At 37.0% G+C, this 18005-nt stretch overlaps 3 protein-coding genes across 4 annotated transcripts; 2 read left to right on the forward strand and 1 right to left on the reverse strand.

The window, feature by feature from the left end:
- LOC112754750 (uncharacterized) lies at positions 1-2584 on the forward strand. Its single transcript, XM_072220630.1, has 3 exons — positions 1-231; positions 1172-2257; positions 2387-2584. Exons 1-3 carry the CDS (start codon positions 1-3, stop codon positions 2582-2584), a joined length of 1515 nt encoding a protein of 504 aa, XP_072076731.1.
- A 6770-nt stretch (positions 2585-9354) lies between these two features.
- LOC112754751 (protein PNS1) lies at positions 9355-10743 on the forward strand. Its single transcript, XM_025802502.3, has 2 exons — positions 9355-10497; positions 10597-10743. Exons 1-2 carry the CDS (start codon positions 9355-9357, stop codon positions 10741-10743), a joined length of 1290 nt encoding a protein of 429 aa, XP_025658287.1.
- Positions 10744-11012: 269 nt separating this feature from the next.
- On the reverse strand, positions 11013-13596 carry LOC112754752 (uncharacterized). Of its 2 annotated transcripts, none has more exons than XR_011874445.1 (3): positions 13165-13534; positions 11661-12162; positions 11013-11436 (listed from the first exon to the last, which is right to left on the reverse strand). XR_011874445.1 is itself a non-coding variant. In XM_025802504.2 (3 exons), exons 1-3 carry the CDS (start codon positions 13360-13362, stop codon positions 11369-11371), a joined length of 528 nt encoding a protein of 175 aa, XP_025658289.1. In that variant the 5' UTR covers positions 13363-13596; the 3' UTR covers positions 11013-11368. The 2 variants fall into 2 exon arrangements, 1 of the variants encoding a protein (XP_025658289.1); XM_025802504.2 differs by having other exon boundaries at positions 11901-12162; positions 13165-13596.
- Between the last annotated feature and the right edge of the window lie 4409 nt (positions 13597-18005).

Here is an 18005-nt window from a genome sequence, read left to right on the forward strand (position 1 = left end):
ATGGAGGACGCGCGCGTGCCACCCTTTCTCTTTCTCGCTCGTTGTCTACGAGAGACAAATCTGCAGGAGAGCAACGTTGATGCCAAGCCTTGGACGCGTGTTGCCACTCCAGCATCTCCCCATCGCCGAGAAAGAGCTACCAGCAACTCGCCATCGCCAAGAAAGAACTGTCAGCATTTTGCCATGTCCAAGAAGCCTTCTTCACCACCAATGGGTCCAACTCCAACCCCCGTCTGTACCACGCAACTATACATTACTAAACTGAAAGCAATATATAAAATAATTTCTGGATATATTATTAGCCATTAGACAGATATTTTTATGAAAATAAGTTATAACAGTTGACCGGTTGAACAGAATAAAAACAAGCACCACTTTCAAAAAATGCCGTTTTCTAATTTTTTCTGTTGGATTCTAAAGCAGCAACCGTTTTTTTCCCGGGAAAGAAGCAAACATTGAGAAGTGGACACTAAACTAACAACCAGAGGAACGAGAAGCAAAACCTCTCCCTCTTCATAACGTCACCATCTCCCACCCCGTGCCACGTCATCGCAACAAACCCTATTTGCCATCAGTTCTAGTTAGTAGTTACACTTAATAACTTCACTCTAGCTTAGACTACAGTTGGAAAATAAGTAAATAACAATAAAAAGAATAAAAAAGAATTTAGAGAAGTAGCTTGTATATAAAGTGGGAAAACGTGCATTGATTAAACCCACGAGAGTTGAGCCATTATTTTAAGCTTACTTGAGTCTCAGAAATTAGAGTTTTCATGCATTTGTTTTTTCTCATTCGTGAGGACAAAGAAAGTGAAAGAAAATCAAAGAAACTCATCATGGGAGATTGGGATTTCTGAGTGCACTTCAAGATAGAATAAACTCTAAGAAGCATAGCCATTTCATTGTAACTGGCTATCGTGTATCACCTCGAATACACCACAGAGATCATCGAAGTAGAAGAAGGTCAACAACAACACAAGCTTCCTCCATAAAAGGTTTTGCATCTCTTATCTCTATCTCTTCCTTTGATCATTTTTTTCTCTTTTTCCTTTTGTTTTTGTTTGAACTCCGTTTTCTTAATTTCTTATTCCTTAAGTGTTACTTTTGCAACAAGATTCTGTAATATATAATTATATATCGCTCTGCATCAACTGCATTTGTTATATTTGTAGAGCTTTCTTGTTAAGAAAATCAAGTCAAACTTCGTTACGGCTTCTTGCGCAGGCACAAGATTTGGAAACACAACAAAAATGTCATTGAGAATCATCTTTCAGATCCTTTTCTACTTGCATTTGCTCCTAACAGCAGCCACAGTGATCTTCATCACTGTTTATGGCCTGACCACGGAATCTGGCGGCCAACATTTCCACCCTTTGAAGTGGTACCCTCCAGTTCTAGCTTCGACGGCATGTGGCGGAATAATCGGTTTCATGTGGCAATGGATCACTTTCAGCTACCCAAGAAACGCACTCAAGGCAGCATTTTGGCTAGGTCCCCTGCTAACATGCTTAATGGCTGGGATGTTTGTGTACATGGGCACAGCAACTAGTCTTATAGTGGGATTAGTTTCTTTCTGTTCTGCATTAGCTCAATCCCTCTATGGTTGTTGGGTCAGCCACAGATTCGAATACGCGACGAATATCTTGTCAGTTTCAACAGCTTTTCCACCTGCTAAAACCAGAGTGTTGGTACTCGCGACAATTGTAATTGGAACCCTTTATTGCTGTTTTCTTGTATCCGGGATCGGTGGAGCTACAGCCCTTCAAGACAAATTCAAATTGGCTTTCATTTTCATCTTGGTGATTATGCTGAGCCTGGGATGGACCATGCAGTTTCTCAAGAATGTAATACAACTCACCATTTCAAGGGTCACATATCTGCAGATACTTGGAAATCACATGGATACTTGTGCGGCGCTTCGTGACAGTATCAATCGTTCTGGTGGATGTATTGCCATTGGCTCAATCCTTATCCCGGTCTTCACTCTCTTCCGCAGTTTTGGACGCTTGATGAGTCTACTTGGAGGAGAAGATGAGATCCTGTTTTGCTGTGTTATGGTGCTGGTAAACGTTCTTCCGCAGTTTGTGAACCGATGGAGTTTTGTACATATTGGAGCCTATAACAAAGAGTTTGTGCACGCATCTCGAGATACTTGGGAAATGTTCAATAGCTCTAGAATGTTGCCACTCATAGACTCGGATCTAACCGGAGCATTATGTTTCCTTAGCGGAGTAGCTGTAGGTGCATTTTGTTCTATGGTGAGTGGAATTTGGATCCTTGTGATGCGTCAGAGCTATGCCCTGGAAGTATCCATTTATGCTTTCTTGATTGGCTATTTCGTGGTAAGGACTACGAACTAGGTTACATTTTACACTCACTACTTTCAGACTCTTATTACTCTTTTCATGGATACTGACTATGGTACCGATGTCTTGATGCAGTGTCGATTGGCAATGGGGTGGCTACAGGCATGTGTTGCGGCATACTATGTTGCCTATGGAGAGAATCCGGAGAGCGATCAATTCGACTCAACAATTCCAGCACGCTTGGAGCAGATTCAAGGATCTCAAGCTCTTCTGAACTAAATTTTTTCAGCTGAACATATCTACTGAAGGAGAGTAAACCAACTTAGCTGCAATATCTCCAATATAAAATGATACTGACCACACAGTTGTAAGAACAATTTCTTTTTTGGTATTGTACATAAAGATTTCTGATGCAGGGACGTGAGTAATGATAGTTATATCTACTTGGTTTACGTTGGATGAAACTTTGGTTGAGATATTGTGAATTATAGATTGAGACATAAAAACTATACCTATCAATACAATAAACAAAGAAATCGTCACAAAAGAACTCGAACACCAAACAAAGGAAATTGGGTTGTTATCAACAGAAAAGAAAATACAAATTTAAAAGTTTTCTCATAAACAAACTCAAGATATGAAAATGGCATCACTTTCAAATAGGCAAAAGCGACACCATTTGGGGACAAAACAACTATATCAAAATTCGTAGCAACAATATCAAGTAACGACAATTTCAAGAGTTTCGAGTAGTGACAATTTTAAAGAAAACATAAAATTCTTTGTCACAAACAACATTTCAAACCGTCATTCGAAGCAAATACAGGTACTATCTAGAACAATTAAAATAAAATACAAAATGAGAAAAAGGCAGAAAAAAGTACCAATCTTGAAGAAACACGAAGACGGAGGACACGCCATACTGCAAAAACACGAATGATCCACTTCGAAATACATACGAAATCCTCAAAAGATTCAAGATGGAGAAATCTTGAGTGATGGAACAAAAGTGAAAGAAGGAGAGAAAGCAAAGGTTTTAGAAATGAAAAAGAAGAAAGAAGGAAAAAGTGAAGCATTTATAAGATACAATGGGCAAAAAAGACATTTCGCACCCCTCTTTAAATGTCACACACAGATCCCAAGAAAACTACTGCGTAACGTACTCCATGTCATTAAGGGTGCAACGTTTCAAAAATTTTGAAACACATCGAGCACCCGGCCTCTTGAAGACAGCATACCCGCCAAAGAAAACTGGAGCCACAAATGCTTAAGCCCAACCTTATAAAAGCTCGAACTCAAATAGGAGCATTGATCATACACTAGCCCAAAATAAAGTCATGCCTAATAAGGATAAAGGCCCACCCAAAATAGGTGACCCCTTCTACTTATCTAACCTCTTAAGAGGTCGGGTACGACAAGGAAGTTCAGCTCTACTTATTTAAATAAGTAACTACTTCCCTAAATATCTCCTATTATCTCTACCTCCTCTAAAATGTAGATCTTAATAAATTTTCAAGATAAAGGGAATGGTTATCCACCTATAAAGGCGGAATTACTCCAAAAGGTGGTTACCCACTCTACTATAAATACACTTGATGCGATTTTCACGAACCACAAAACACCAACAAGTGCACCAGGTCATACCAAGTAATAACTCACGATGAGTGAGTGTCGATCCCACGAGAATTAACGGATGAAGGTTGTAGCAGGCTTAGAGAAGGGGGGTTGAATCTATGCCTTCCTTTTAAGTTGCTATTATGACCCCTTTTAAAACAAACTTACAATTCTGATTCTGTTTGAACTCAGCAGCGGAATTTATGAGACAATTTATTTTTGTCTCATAAATATCAAAAAACAGAACACAACAGAGAAGAGAAAAGCTAACACCAGCATGTATCCTGGTTCGGTTGCCTTGTGCTATGCAACTTACGTCCAGTTTCCTCCACAACTGTGAAAGAATTTTCACTATAGTTAACAGTATTACATACACCAATTTCACAGGATTGACCCAATCCTTTCACACTCAAGTTCTAACCTAACTTGACCTTGGCTATGCTAATACCTAACTATTCACTCTTAGTGCTAACCCAACTAAGAAAGGGATACCTCACAGGTACAAGATACAAGACATAGACATACCTAAAGAAATCAAAAAATAACTCTAGGCTTTTCTCTCAAGTGTATCACTCAGCCTTTTTCCACTCATGGCTTTTACTTGAGCTTTCTCACAATGCCTTTTCTCACAAGAAATTACAGAAAGATAAACATAGAAAAGTACATCACAATCTGTAAAACATGAAGGAGATTGACTTCATCAACAACCTCTTTGCTATGTGCAAAACCAGATTTGCAAACCTCAGCTTGAGTTCTTTAGTATTGGCCGAATGCTTCTTTGAAAGAAAGCATTATCCAAGTAGAGGAACTTCCTTTTCAGAGCACAACTCTCAAACTCTGGTTTTCTCTCCTTGCTTCTGAATGAGCAGAAAATCTTCTTTTATCTCCTTGCATGTTGCTGGGTTCTCCTCCCTAGGTCAACTCCTTGAGCACTGTGCTTCACCAACACACCACATCACCTTTTTCCCAGTTAATTCTCAAATTGGAAGTTTGAGTCTGACCTTCTTTCTTGACCGAAAGCCTCATGGAAGCAAAGAAAATTATTTTTAATAGTGAACCCAGATCTAAACCCTTGAGATACTTCTTGGTCCCAAGAAATAATCTTGACCATTGATGTACAGCAGTGGTAAACAGAGATTGCTTTCTTCATTTATCCCAAATCAGGGATTTCCAAGCTGTCTCCTTTTTGCTTGACCGAAGACATTTGAGTAGCAAAGAGAAAGTTGTTCAGTGGTAAACCCAAATCCGAATCATTAATAATGTGCTTTGGCTCCAAGAAACTTTGTGAACCATTGATTTACAGCAGCAGAGATTAAATACTTCTTTCTTCATTTAACCAAAAATGGTATTGCAGAAGATTTGAGATGAAGTGAAGAAAGTAAGTTTCATGCAAATGAAAATAAATCACCTTTTAATTTCTGACTAAGATTAATATGGATTGATGTGGGTGATTAGATCTTTGCTTTATGATTAAGCTTTCTCTTTCTTTCTTCTCTGATAAAAGTAGTAGGAGGAACACAGCTCTCTTTCTAATGTTTTGTTGCTGACCGAAGTAATAAGAGAGAGTGAAGACTTCAATCTTGTATGAGAAGTTTGGTGGGATCAACTTGGGTAAGCATCTCGGGTTTGGGTTGGCTTTCTTCATATTCAGCCCAAGTAATTTCTTTTCTTAACAACTTTGGGCTTCTATTTATATTATAGCCCACCAGCCTTGTTTCTAGTTTTCATCCACTTGGGCTGCTTGCTTTTATATTATGCTGTTGCAACAATTCATTTTAGCCTGCAACACTTAATCTTAAATAATCAGCACAATGTAATTGCAAATAATCAACATTTAATTATTTATTTTGCCAAATAAAATAATGTTTGTCATCATCAATTAATTTAGTTAATTTTTTAACTCAACAACGGATTAAGCAAGTAATAGTCAATCAATTAATCTAGTCAGACAATCAAATTAGGGTTTTGAATAGCTTGTAACATAAATAGCAATGAAACAAGAGTAAACGGTGAGTATTGAAAGGTAATGTAATTAAAAGAGTTAAGGTTTTAGAGATGTTGAAACTTCCGGATCAATACTTTTCACTTTTTCACCTTAATTATGCAAGGATATTTTCATGGCAAATCATTAGTAATCAACCCCTAATCCCTTGGTGATTCAATTTTTCTTTAACATAATTAATTGCTAATCCCTTAGTTAATTGTTTAAAAAAAGAGTTAAGCATGTTTACTAATTTATAAACCACACAATTCGTAAGAATCTTCCCTAGGATTTTATGTCACTTATCAAATCTAGTTTCAAAACTTAAGAGTTGTGAGAATTGGTTTTCAATCTTAATTCAATTAATCAACTTTATCAATAAATTAAGAGAATTCAAGTCATAGAAGAATTGTTTTCCAACACATTCAAACTCTTTAAGATGAAGAACGAAAACCTATTCTTGAAAAGATATCAATGCATAAATCAAAGGTAGAAAAATCTAGTATATTAATCTATGGAATCAATAGAGCTCCTAACCTTAACCGAGGAGAATTAGTCACTCATATTTTTCAGAGAATCCTAAATTACGAAAAGTAAATTGCCAGCCAAGAGAGAGTAAGAACCCTTTTCAGTGTATCTCACTTCTCCTTAAATACTAACCCTAATGAAATTCAAATTCAAAACTTAAACAGAATCAAAACTAAACCAAAATCAAATCTAACTAATTAATGATTGCATCCAGTAAAATTTTCAATCTTCTCCTCTTGTAAATCCTCAATTAATGCTGTGATTAGTGGGTTTGAGTTGAGCCTTGAAGTGACCAAGTGAATGATGACAAATTTGAAGATTTAGTGGCTTGAATTGGAGTCTTGGAAGATACTCAAGATCCCACGTCTCACGTGAGATCTCAGCGTGCAATGTGAGATCTCAGTGTGCAACCTAATTCCCAACCTTAATCCATTTTGCTCTCTGTTTTCTCTATGTACCACGTGAAGAAGCCCACATTGTACGTGGCCTTGAATTTCTCTAATTGTAGCATCTGTTTTAGTTCTGGCGTGGCACGTGAAAAATCTCACATCCCATGCAAAAATGTAGTCGTGCATATGCATGCATCATGCGTACGCATGATTGCTCAAATTCTTCTTGTTGTGCGTACGCACGGGTCATGCATATGCACGATGGTCACGTCTTACGTGAAAGCCTTCACGTCCCACGCCTAGTCTTTTACGCACCACGTTGGAATGGGGTCTTGCGTACGCATGAATGTGCAAATTTCACCACTTGTCCGTACACATGGTGCATGCGTACGCACGGCTCCCTTTTTGGCGTTGTACGCCAACGCTCTCACGTCTCACGTGAAGTGCCTTAGTTCCCCTAGGAGTGTGTCTTTAATTGGCGTGGAACGCTGCTTTCTCCACGTTGCACGTGAAGCTCTCTGTTCAGTCCAGAGAAGTTTCTGTTTGCTTCTCCATTTCTGTTCTTTGTTATTCCTGGCTTTTTTCTTCTTTAATCTTCATCAATTCTCTTCTAAATTCTCCTGTAATCAATAAATGCATACTAATTTAAAGTATTGCTCAATTAATCATGAAATCAATGCTTATCTTGCAATAACTCTTAGTTTATTGAATGGAATTCTAAGAGAAAAATACTAGAAATGTGCACGCATCAACACTGACACCCCTTAGGTATATTCAAGTCCCAATCTACTAAAAATCTGCTTAAAACCCTTGCTAACTTAAGCATTGGAGTCTCTTGCAGGTACCATCCCCCACTTTCTCATGAGGAACTGGACGGCGACATCTCAGCACCAGCACAAGTCGGACACTACCTCAAAAAGAGTTTGGCCCTCACGTTCAGACCCAAATCACCATTTCAAGTAACCCTCGGAACACATTCTAAAAAAAATTATTTTTACATAACTAATATATATTTTTTGTGTTTTACATTCTAATATTAACATTCATACATTATCTTAATATTAATATTACTAATTAAATTGTCTTAACATTAACACTTAAAATGATAAGAATATTAATAACTTAAAGAAAAAATAACACTAACAATAAAATAAATATATAATCATATTTTCGCTTATCGTGACTCTAATTTTGATCTCATTTTACTACCATTACTACTACTATAAACCACTACCACTACTCTGTCTTAAGTGTTTTATTACTGTTCTATCTTTCGTATTTTCGGAGACCACGACAAGGAGAAGGAAGGAATTTTATAGAGGGTGACCAGGTGGTGGACAACTACATTCCATGCATGGAGAACGCGTGACACCCTCTTTCTTTCTCGCTGTCTACGAGAGACACAGCTGCAGGAGAGCAGCGTTGAAGCCAGGCCTTGGACGTGTCGCCACCCCAGCATCTCGCCATGGCCGAGAAAGAGCTATCAGCATCTCACCATCGCCAAGAAAGAACAGTCAGCATTTTGCCATGTCCGAGAAGCCTTCGACACCACCAATGAGTCCAATGTCTGGCCCAAGCAACTATACATAACCAAACTGAAAGCAATATATAAAATAATTTTTGTATATATATTAGCCATTAGACAGATATTTTCATGAAATAAGTTATAGCAGTTGACCGGTTGAACAGAATAAAAACAAGCACCACTTTCAAAAAATGCCGTTTTCTAATTTTTCTGTTGGATTCTAAAGCAGCAACCGTTTTTTTCCCGGGAAAGAAGCTAACATTGACAAGTGGACACTAAACTAACAACCAGAGGAACGAGAAGCATAACCTCTCCCTCTTCATAACGTCACCATCTCCCGCCCCGTGCCAGGTCATCGCAACAAACCCTATTTGCCATCAGTTCTAGTTAGTAGTTACACTTAATAACTTCACTCTAGCTTAGACTACAGTTGGAAAATAAGTAAATAACAATAAAAAGAATAAAAAAGAATCTAGAAAAGTAGCTTGTATATAAAGTGGGAAAACGTGCATTGATTAAACCCACGAGAGTTGAGCCATTATTTTAAGCTTACTTGAGTCTCAGAAATTAGAGGTTTCATCCATTTGTTTTTCTCATTCGTGAGGACAAAGAAAGTGAAAGAAAATCAGAGAAACTCATCATGGGAGATTGGGATTTCTGAGTGCACTTCAAGATAGAATAAACTCTAAGAAGCATCGCCATTTCATTGTAATTGGTTATCGTGTATCACCTCGAATACACCACAGAGATCATCGAAGTAGAAGAAGGTCAACAACAACACAAGCTTCCTCCATAAAAGGTTTTGCATCTCTTATCTCTTTCTCTTCCTTTGATCATTTTTTTCTCTTTTTCCTTTTGTTTTTGTTTGAACTCCTTTTTCTTAATTTCTTATTCCTTAAGTGTTACTTTTGCAACAAGATTCTGTAATATATAATTATATATCGCTCCGCATCAACTGCATTTGTTATATTTGTAGAGCTTTCTTGTTAAGAAAATCAAGTCAAACTTCGTTATGGCTTCTTGCGCAGGCACAAGATTTGGAAACACAACAAAAATGTCATTGAGAATCATCTTTCAGATCCTTTTCTACTTGCATTTGCTCCTAACAGCAGCCACAGTGATCTTCATCACTGTTTATGGCCTGACCTCGGAATCTGGCGGCCAGCATTTCCACCCTATGAAGTGGTACCCTCCAGTTCTAGCTTCGACGGCATGTGGCGGAATAATCGGTTTCATGTGGCAATGGATCACTTTCAGCTACCCAAGAAACGCACTCAAGGCAGCATTTTGGCTAGGTCCCCTGCTAACATGTTTAATGGCTGGGATGTTTGTGTACATGGGCACAGCAACTAGTCTTATAGTGGGATTAGTTTCCTTCTGTTCTGCATTAGCTCAATCCCTCTATGGTTGTTGGGCCAGACCCAGATTCGAATATGCGACGAATATCTTGTCAGTTTCAACAGCTTTTCCACCTGCTAAAACCAGAGTGTTGGTACTCGCGACAATTGTAATTGGAACCCTTTATTGCTGTTTTCTTGTATCCGGGATCGGTGGAGCTACAGCCCTTCAAGACAAATTCAAATTGGCTTTCATTTTCATCTTGGTGATTATGCTGAGCCTGGGATGGACCATGCAGTTTCTCAAGAATGTAATACAACTCACCATTTCAAGGGTCACATATCTGCAGATACTTGGAAATCCCATGGATACTTATGAGGCGCTTCGTGACAGTATCAATCGTTCTGTTGGATGTATCGCCATTGGCTCAATCCTTCTCCCAGTCTTCACTCTCTTCCGCGGTTTTGGACGCTCGATGAGTCTACTTGGAGGAGAAGATGAGATCCTGTTTTGCTGTGTTAGTTCTTATATGGGGATGGTAAACGTTCTTCCGAAGTTTGGGAACCGATGGAGTTTTGTACATATTGGAGTCTATAACAAAGAGTTTGTGGACGCATCTGGTGATATTTGGGAAATATTCACTAGAGCTAGAATGTTGCCACTCATAGACTCGGATCTAACCGGAGCATTATGTTTCCTTAGCGGAGTAGCTGTAGGTGCATTTTGTTCTATGGTGTGTGGAATTTGGATCCTTGTGATGCATCAGAGCTATGCCCTGGAAGTATCCATTTATGCTTTCTTGATTGGCTATTTCATGGTAAGGACTACGAACTAGGTTACATCTTACACTCACTACTTTCAGACTCTTATTACTCTTTTCATGGATACTGACTATGGTACTGATGTCTTGATGCAGTGTCGATTGGCAATGGGGTGGCTACAGGCATGTGTTGCGGCATACTATGTTGCCTACGGAGAGAATCCGGAGAACGATCAATTCGACTCAACAATTCCAGCACGCTTGGAGCAGATTCAAAGATCTCAAGCTCTGCAACTATTCTGAATTAACAATTTTTTTCAGCTGAACATATATACTGAAGGAGAGTAAACCAACATAGCTGCAATATCTCCAAGATAAAATGATACTGACCACACACTTGTAAGAACAATTTTTTTTTTTGGTATTGTACATAAAGATTTCTGATGCAGTCATCAATCGTGATTTGTGACAGATATTTCTAATGTGGTTCATGATTTTGTGTGAATATATTCCATAGAATAAACAGACAGATGCATGTCAGTATTGAAGTAATAAAGAATTGACACCAGTCATACTAATTTTTAGTAAATAACTTTGATGAAATACACCATAAACTTATTCTACATATTGATCATTAATTCATACGATATTCTTCTCAGAAATAAATCAACTATATAACTTTCTACATATGATATAATCATCTGTGCAACAAATGAAAGCTTTAGTCCTCATAGCTGAGAATAAATATTATAGCCAGAGCCTTTAGATCGTTGTCGGGAAGCGAATCATGAAAAGAATTTAAGTAGATGCCTTAGTTCCCAGTCACAACAAATAATTGATTTGTGAAAAAGAATAATGATGACTCACAAGCTATACCAAGCAAATATGTATACGGTGCTACAACGAAATACAAGGTATCAAGCTCACATCATTTTGGTCCCAGATGACCCCGTCCCCCGCATTCCGTACACATCATATTACCTGTTCCTCCACAACCTATATGGTGAAAGTTATCAAAGTGAAAAAGGGTTTGCAACAAAGATTCTCAACAGACAATTCGATATTAATAATTAATAAGCACACAAGTGTTTCAACATAGAAATAAGTGGAATGTCGCATCAAGTTCATCAACTCATATATGAAGCTTATTTTAATTAATGTCATAACCTCTCTATCTATCAAAAAGTTTTAAAACCTTTTAAATATGGATTCGTTCAAACCTCTTAGATGCCCAAGTCACAACTCGTCAACCCCAAATGGTTCATCTAACAATCAACAAAGTGTAGAAGTTTCAACTATAAACTGAAATTAGCCATCCATAAGATCAAGTAGATCCATCAAGAAAATGCTTTTATTTATCTTAATAAGAAAACTACAAGATGCAGCAACGGTTGAACACGAGGTGTATGGAAAAGAAATTCGGCAGCATATGAGATATCTATGTTTGCACCAGAACATACCTAAGCAACGAACTTTGACAATTATGCCCTGGCTTTCCAATATGGAGTCAACATATAGGCCAGAACCAGCACAAGTGATGCAAAGCACAGCACCTTTAGCTTCGCAATCAGTGCATCGGGGATTGTTACCGATATCTTTCTCAGTCAAAGATAGTCCAACAGGCTTCTCAATTATTTCTTCTGGGATGGCCTTATCATAGCAAAAGAGAGATTCAAGATTACTCTTGCGTCTGTTCTCATCTGCCTTCAAACTTGACACAGACTGAAACAATAGGAAATAGTTATCTATGAGGTACATTAAGTGCAAACCAAACTTCTGTATGCAGGTACTCTGGAACACATTCTCAAATGTGAATGAAAATCCGAGAAAGGAACATAATCCCACATTGTAATACTTCATCAGAAAAGTTATGTAGCTTTTACAAGGTATTCTCCCTTCCTAGGCTTTACTACTGATGTGTAAAAAAATAGCAGGTACAGAAAAATGAAATTTTGCAATCAAGATTTATTTACTACCATGTAGTTCTCAGGTTCTAATAGCTCAAATATGGTTTAGGCAAACTGTGATTGGATTTCAGAAATAGAACCGTCGTTTTTCTGATCATAAGTCATTGAAGTGACCCCATCCCCCCCCCCCCCTTTTTTTTTCTCTTTTCTTTCTCTAATTTATTATTCGTAAATGGCAATCCTACGAGACTTTTCCAATAGGTATAGTTGATCGAATGACTTATCGAATATGAAAAATAAGCAAAAACCAAAAGAAAAAAAAAGGTTTCCATTATAACAAGAAGAATAAATCTTGTCCCATTAGATCAATCTCCATCTAACCTAAGCTTCTCTACCAGCCTTCTTAATCACTACCCAAAGACTATAACAATGACAAGGAATTCAGCGAAATTCGTTCTACCCTAAATACTAAATACACCCTTAATAAATAAATACATAAACAGACGTATTACAACAATCAAGCAACTCTTATTTAATCGTTGCAATAGCTCATAGAAATTTCCAGCCCAATCCTATAGTAATTAAGTAAAGTCCATAGGGATCATTTTCACAATAAAATTCTCAATTCTGGTTGAGTACTTGTTGTTTGGTATTCCCCTAATTTTTATTACAGTTTTCTACGAGTGGCTATATTTTCGCTAGCAAATCCAACACTTCAATAACTATAATTTTCATTACAATTCTCGTAATAGAAAATATATATGATCCAAAATAAACGCAAAGAATCGAACAAGAACCTAATTGACTGGTGACTAACCATGTTGGAGGCGCAGCTAGAAATGGAGCCATTGCGGGAAACGGCGTGAGTTGTTATGTTATTCGTCAAGCTTGAAATGGAACCATTGGACCGAAAATTGATCAGCGTTCTCTTCGTAGGAATCGAAACCTTCACCACCGAAGCGTTCGGTAAAGAGACCAATCTCGACGACGTCGTTTGCAGTGTTCCTGAAGCCATAAGCACACACACAGAGAGAAAGAGAAACGCCTAACTTTTTCTTCACACAACTGTGTTACAATATAACACTTCCTTCCTCGGAGAAATCGTGCGTTTTCGTTCGCTTCCGCTTTTCGTTCCTCGTAGTTCACGAAGCAGACCCGGATGGGGAAGTGGATCTACCATCCTCCCCGAATTATATGTCCGAAGTTCGGATTCAGTTTATGGTCCTCGACAAAGCCCAGTATTAATTTCAAAATTATATTGGGCTTAAGACCCATTTTTGTTCGAAGCGCCTCCAAAAAATATGGGTTCCATTTTCCAATTGAAGCTTGAAGATTTTCAACTACACCTGACCCAAGAAAAAAAAAATTTTTCAACTACACAATTTGGAATTGAACTTTTTGCTTCAAGGTATAGTTCTAGGGCCTTCGCCTCCGGGAATTTGGCCGCCGGAAATTTGTGATTTCAGAAAACGTAGGAGATGATTGACTGATCTTGGAGCTAGTAATGATTTCAACGCATACGCATGCTTAATTTTGTTGGAAATGGCAAGACCAAAAAAAACATTTGGTGCAAATGCCAGATCCGTTAGGCATTGTTTTTGGACATCCGTTAGCCATTTCAATGATTTCATTTGTGACTCTTAGTTGGGCTGAGGAACGGTTGCAATGTTAAAATTTTGGAAAAAGTGACAAATTATTCCTTCAAGATTTACGACAAATTAGTCTAAAAAGAAATACTAACGAAATTTTTTATGATAATATACATAGATATATTACCTCTATATTAGTCTCTATGATCAATATAAAATATTTTAATTTCAACATAATTTGTCCATGTATGTTATTATAGAGGATTTCATTAGTTTTTTTTTTTTAAACTAATCTATCTGAAGTGTAAATTTTTACAAATTTATTTATTATTTTACCCAAAATTTTGTGGTTCTTTATTTCTCCTATGAACTATTTTTCAATTAGGCCTGTCCTTAGAAAATAAAAATCCAACAAACACATTTGTCTCAAAGAAAACAAAAATACACTTATTTTCTTTCCTTTTATAAAATATCTTTTTTAAATGAAAAAATTATTTCACATTTTAATAGGTTTTTTAAAATAACTTTTAAATATTAAAAAAATTGTTTCTATTTTTTTAACAATAAAACTAGGTATTCAAGCATTTTTTAAACTAAATCTCTAACTAAGTTATTATGAGTTTGCTTTCTCTTTCTTCATCTCCTCCTCCTCTTCCTTCATTATAATCGTTGTCGTCTTCTTATCTTGCAGTTTCTTTCCTCAACGTTGTTGTTATCGTTACTGTTGCCACCGCTGTCTTCTTCTTCCTCTCTTATTTAATTTTTTTTCTCCTCATTTTTCTTTTTCATCCTCCTTCGTTATCATCTTCTTCTTTTCCTATATATATTCAAAAAACTATAGCACAAAAATTTTGATGCACAGCACAAATTTTTGAACAACCACATTTCCAAAACTTTAATACTCAACTAACAAAATATGTACATTACATAAATTTTGGTACACAACATAAAATTTTATTCTCAAATATCATTAGAAAATAAGATCTTTTTATTCTCAAAATTTTATACTTTTATGTCAAGTGAATTCTTTTTTAATTGTGAATAACTAATTTCTTTTGAAAAATAGGAAAAAAAATCTACAGATCAAATTTTGCTATAATTTTTGTTAGCATTTTCTAAATATTTATTCAAAAATTGGCACAAAAATTTAGATTAAATGGATTAGCTGTTTGTTAAATACGAAAGCTTTTTGTCACTTATAATAAATATAATTTATTGATTGTTTTTGTCGCATTTTCAAATTATTCAATGACTGTTTTGTCAATAACTTTTTTCAGGGACATTTTTGTCGAAGAGGAAAAAGAGATCTCCAGAGGAAGAAGACTTAGTAACAAGAAGCACAAAAAAAAGTCAAGATGCATGGCATAGAACAACCAGATGTGTGTATGGAGTAGGAGCCCCCTGAGGCTATAATGGAAACGAATGAGAAAATGTCAGATGCTGAAATAGTACTAGAAACCACCTCCACTCAACTACTGAAAGTCTCCTATAGAGATAGATTGGTTGGTGATGGCCTGGAAAAGCTAAACCTAAAGGACATAGTGGAGATGGTGGCAGAAGAGTACATGTCAGAGAGTGAGTCCTTGGATTTGAATCTTAGTGATCAAGCTCTCTTCAATCCTAAACCTAACATTGAGGTCACTTTTGAAGAATATAATAACTAGTGTAGGCCATAGAAACAGGCCCTAATTGTCAAACCTTTAGGGAAAAAAATTAATCTGCAGGCCATGGTACGATGGATAAACAAGCGGTGGGCTATAAAAGAAACTACCAGAGTGATGAATTTGCAAGGAAATTCTTTCTGGTTAGATTTTCTAATCAAGATGACTACGCGCATGCCTTATTTGAAGGTCCTTGGATGATAGCTGACCATTATTTGTTAATTCAAATATGGAGACCTTTGTTCATGCCTCAAGAGACGAAAGTCCAAAAAGTGGTGGTTTGAATTCGTATTCCTAACCTTCCGGCAAAACTCTATAATAGATATTTCCTATGGAAGGTGGAAAAAACTTTGGGGACCATGCTTCAGGTTGATGAGCTCACATCCATTCACTCGAGAGAAAAATTTGCGTGAATCTGTGTAGAAATTGATTTGAGGAAGTAATTGATTCCATCTTTTACAACTTTAGGAAAAGAGTTTTATTTGGTATATGAAGGTTTGCATCAAATCTGCTTTAGTTGTGGAAGATACAGGCATAAGGTGGACAATTGTCCAGAATTGAAAAAGCCGGACACAGGAAAAAAAATCAGTTCAGAATGGTGATGATAGTCAGAACTACCACAAGGTGAACAACAATGCCAGCGGCAACCAGAAGCTTGAACAGAATCTTTAGAATATGCAAAAAGGGAAAGAGAAAATTGGGGGAGAAAATCCTGGTATCATTAATGAAAATTCCAAAGATACTGTTGTTGACCCACACCAAAACTAACCCCTCCAGCTGTCTATTCCAATAATGGATCGTGCTCAAACAAGTAAAGAAAGCCCCTTTGGCCCATGGAAGGTAATCAGAAAAGCTCAAAGGAAAAAGAATAAAAAAATTAATGAGACAATTAACGTCAAAGATAAGAAAGGGTATGGATCCAGATTTAAAATCCTGAATTAGGAAAGAGCAAGTGACGAGGTTGAGAAAGCTAAGGTAGGAAAGAATCAACCTAGCTAAGAAAAAAATCAACCTAGCCAAAAAAATGTCAAAGCAGCAACCAAAAAGGAAATGCAGCCACACACTAGGGAGGAATCCAGTTAAAGGAATGCCAAATTTGGATCTAAACAAAGCACAGAAATATTCCCATCAGACTCAAGAATAATGATCAAAGTAAAACAAACCAGGCAAGCCAAGTTTCAAACAGAAGTAATAAAGGAAAACAGCAAACTCAACTTTCGTTCTAGGAAACGTATCAACAAAATCAAATCTATATGGCAAAAAAAGTTGACAATCATCAAGAGTGCTTGCAACAGTCCAGCAGGCTTGGTAAAGACATTTACAGTAAACAAATAGAAGGACATATCATCTCCACTAATGAAAACTTGGACCCTAACTCAGCTCTACTCATATCTAAAATTATGGAGGAGGCAACGAAAGGGGAACAAGTTAGCACTTACAAAGATGAACCACCTGAACAAGCCGACGCCATAATTGCATCTACTGATATGATTACAAAGATGCAGATGCAGAATGTTGTTCCTCCCAATGGAGTCAAATCAGAAGTTAACTCTGTCCAAAATATGGAAGCTTGATAGCCCCCTGTTAGTCTTGGAATATGGAATTTCTTCTCTCTTGTTTAATTTGCACAGGTCAAAAACCGTTGCCAACGCGTTGCCTAAAGTTTTAGGAACGATTTTTCAGTCTACGGTAACGGTTTTTGACCGTTGCGAAAATCCTTATTTGTTGTAGTGTTGGGTTTCTAGTTTTACTTTATTTTTTTATATTGTTATGATGAACATAATTATTTGGAATTCTAGAGGAGCCTCTGCAAAGGGGTTTCATACTATCATATCATATTTAAATTTTAGATACAAATCTAGTTTGTGCATCCTTTTGGAGACTCACATATTTGGCAGGAAGGCTGAGAATGTCATCAAAAGGCTTGGCTTTGATGTTTCGTGTGTAAGTGAGGCTGAAAGCTTCTCAGGAGGAATATGGGGTTTATGGAAATCGACTCTTTGGAAGGCTAAACCAATTCTGGTTCATAAACAACTGGTCCACCTAGAAGTTCAATAGGGAGATGAGGCTCCTTGGTTTTTCACTGCCCTATACAGAAGCCCCCAGGTAGCGAACAGGAGAGCACTTTAGGAGATTATTGAAGACATTGCAAAAAATTTAACTGGACTTTAGTGCTTAGGGGGAGACTTCAACTCAACTCTTACTCTTGGTGACTCAGGGGGTTCTTCCAACCTATCCATAGATACTAGTAGTTTTTTAAACTATATTAATAAGTGTGAACTAAATGATTTAGGCTTTTCAGGGTCTCCTTTTACTTGGCAAAGGAATAATATTAAGAAAAGACTAGACCGTTTTCTTAGCAACCTTGATTTTACTAACCGTTTTAAAGACGTTGGGATTAAACATTT

This window comes from Arachis hypogaea, chromosome 16, assembly GCF_003086295.3.
Source record: "Arachis hypogaea cultivar Tifrunner chromosome 16, arahy.Tifrunner.gnm2.J5K5, whole genome shotgun sequence".
Classification (NCBI taxonomy): Eukaryota; Viridiplantae; Streptophyta; class Magnoliopsida; order Fabales; family Fabaceae; genus Arachis; species Arachis hypogaea.

Bases quoted from the DNA above. Each gene is read 5' to 3' on its own strand.
- LOC112754752 (XM_025802504.2), bottom strand. From the start codon at position 13,362: ATGGCTTCAGGAACACTGCAAACGACGTCGTCGAGATTGGTCTCTTTA. The intron at 12,163-13,164 runs GTTAGTCACCAG...CTATTGTTTCAG, and splicing joins CTAGCTGCGCCTCCAACATG to TCTGTGTCAAGTTTGAAGGC. The intron at 11,437-11,900 runs GTATGTTCTGGT...TTCACCATATAG, and splicing joins TGTCAAAGTTCGTTGCTTAG to GTTGTGGAGGAACAGGTAAT.
- LOC112754750 (XM_072220630.1), top strand. From the start codon at position 1: ATGGAGGACGCGCGCGTGCCACCCTTTCTCTTTCTCGCTCGTTGTCTA. The intron at 232-1,171 runs GTCTGTACCACG...TTATATTTGTAG, and splicing joins TGGGTCCAACTCCAACCCCC to AGCTTTCTTGTTAAGAAAAT. The intron at 2,258-2,386 runs GTGAGTGGAATT...CACTACTTTCAG, and splicing joins TAGGTGCATTTTGTTCTATG to ACTCTTATTACTCTTTTCAT.
- LOC112754751 (XM_025802502.3), top strand. From the start codon at position 9,355: ATGGCTTCTTGCGCAGGCACAAGATTTGGAAACACAACAAAAATGTCA. The intron at 10,498-10,596 runs GTAAGGACTACG...GTCTTGATGCAG, and splicing joins TCTTGATTGGCTATTTCATG to TGTCGATTGGCAATGGGGTG.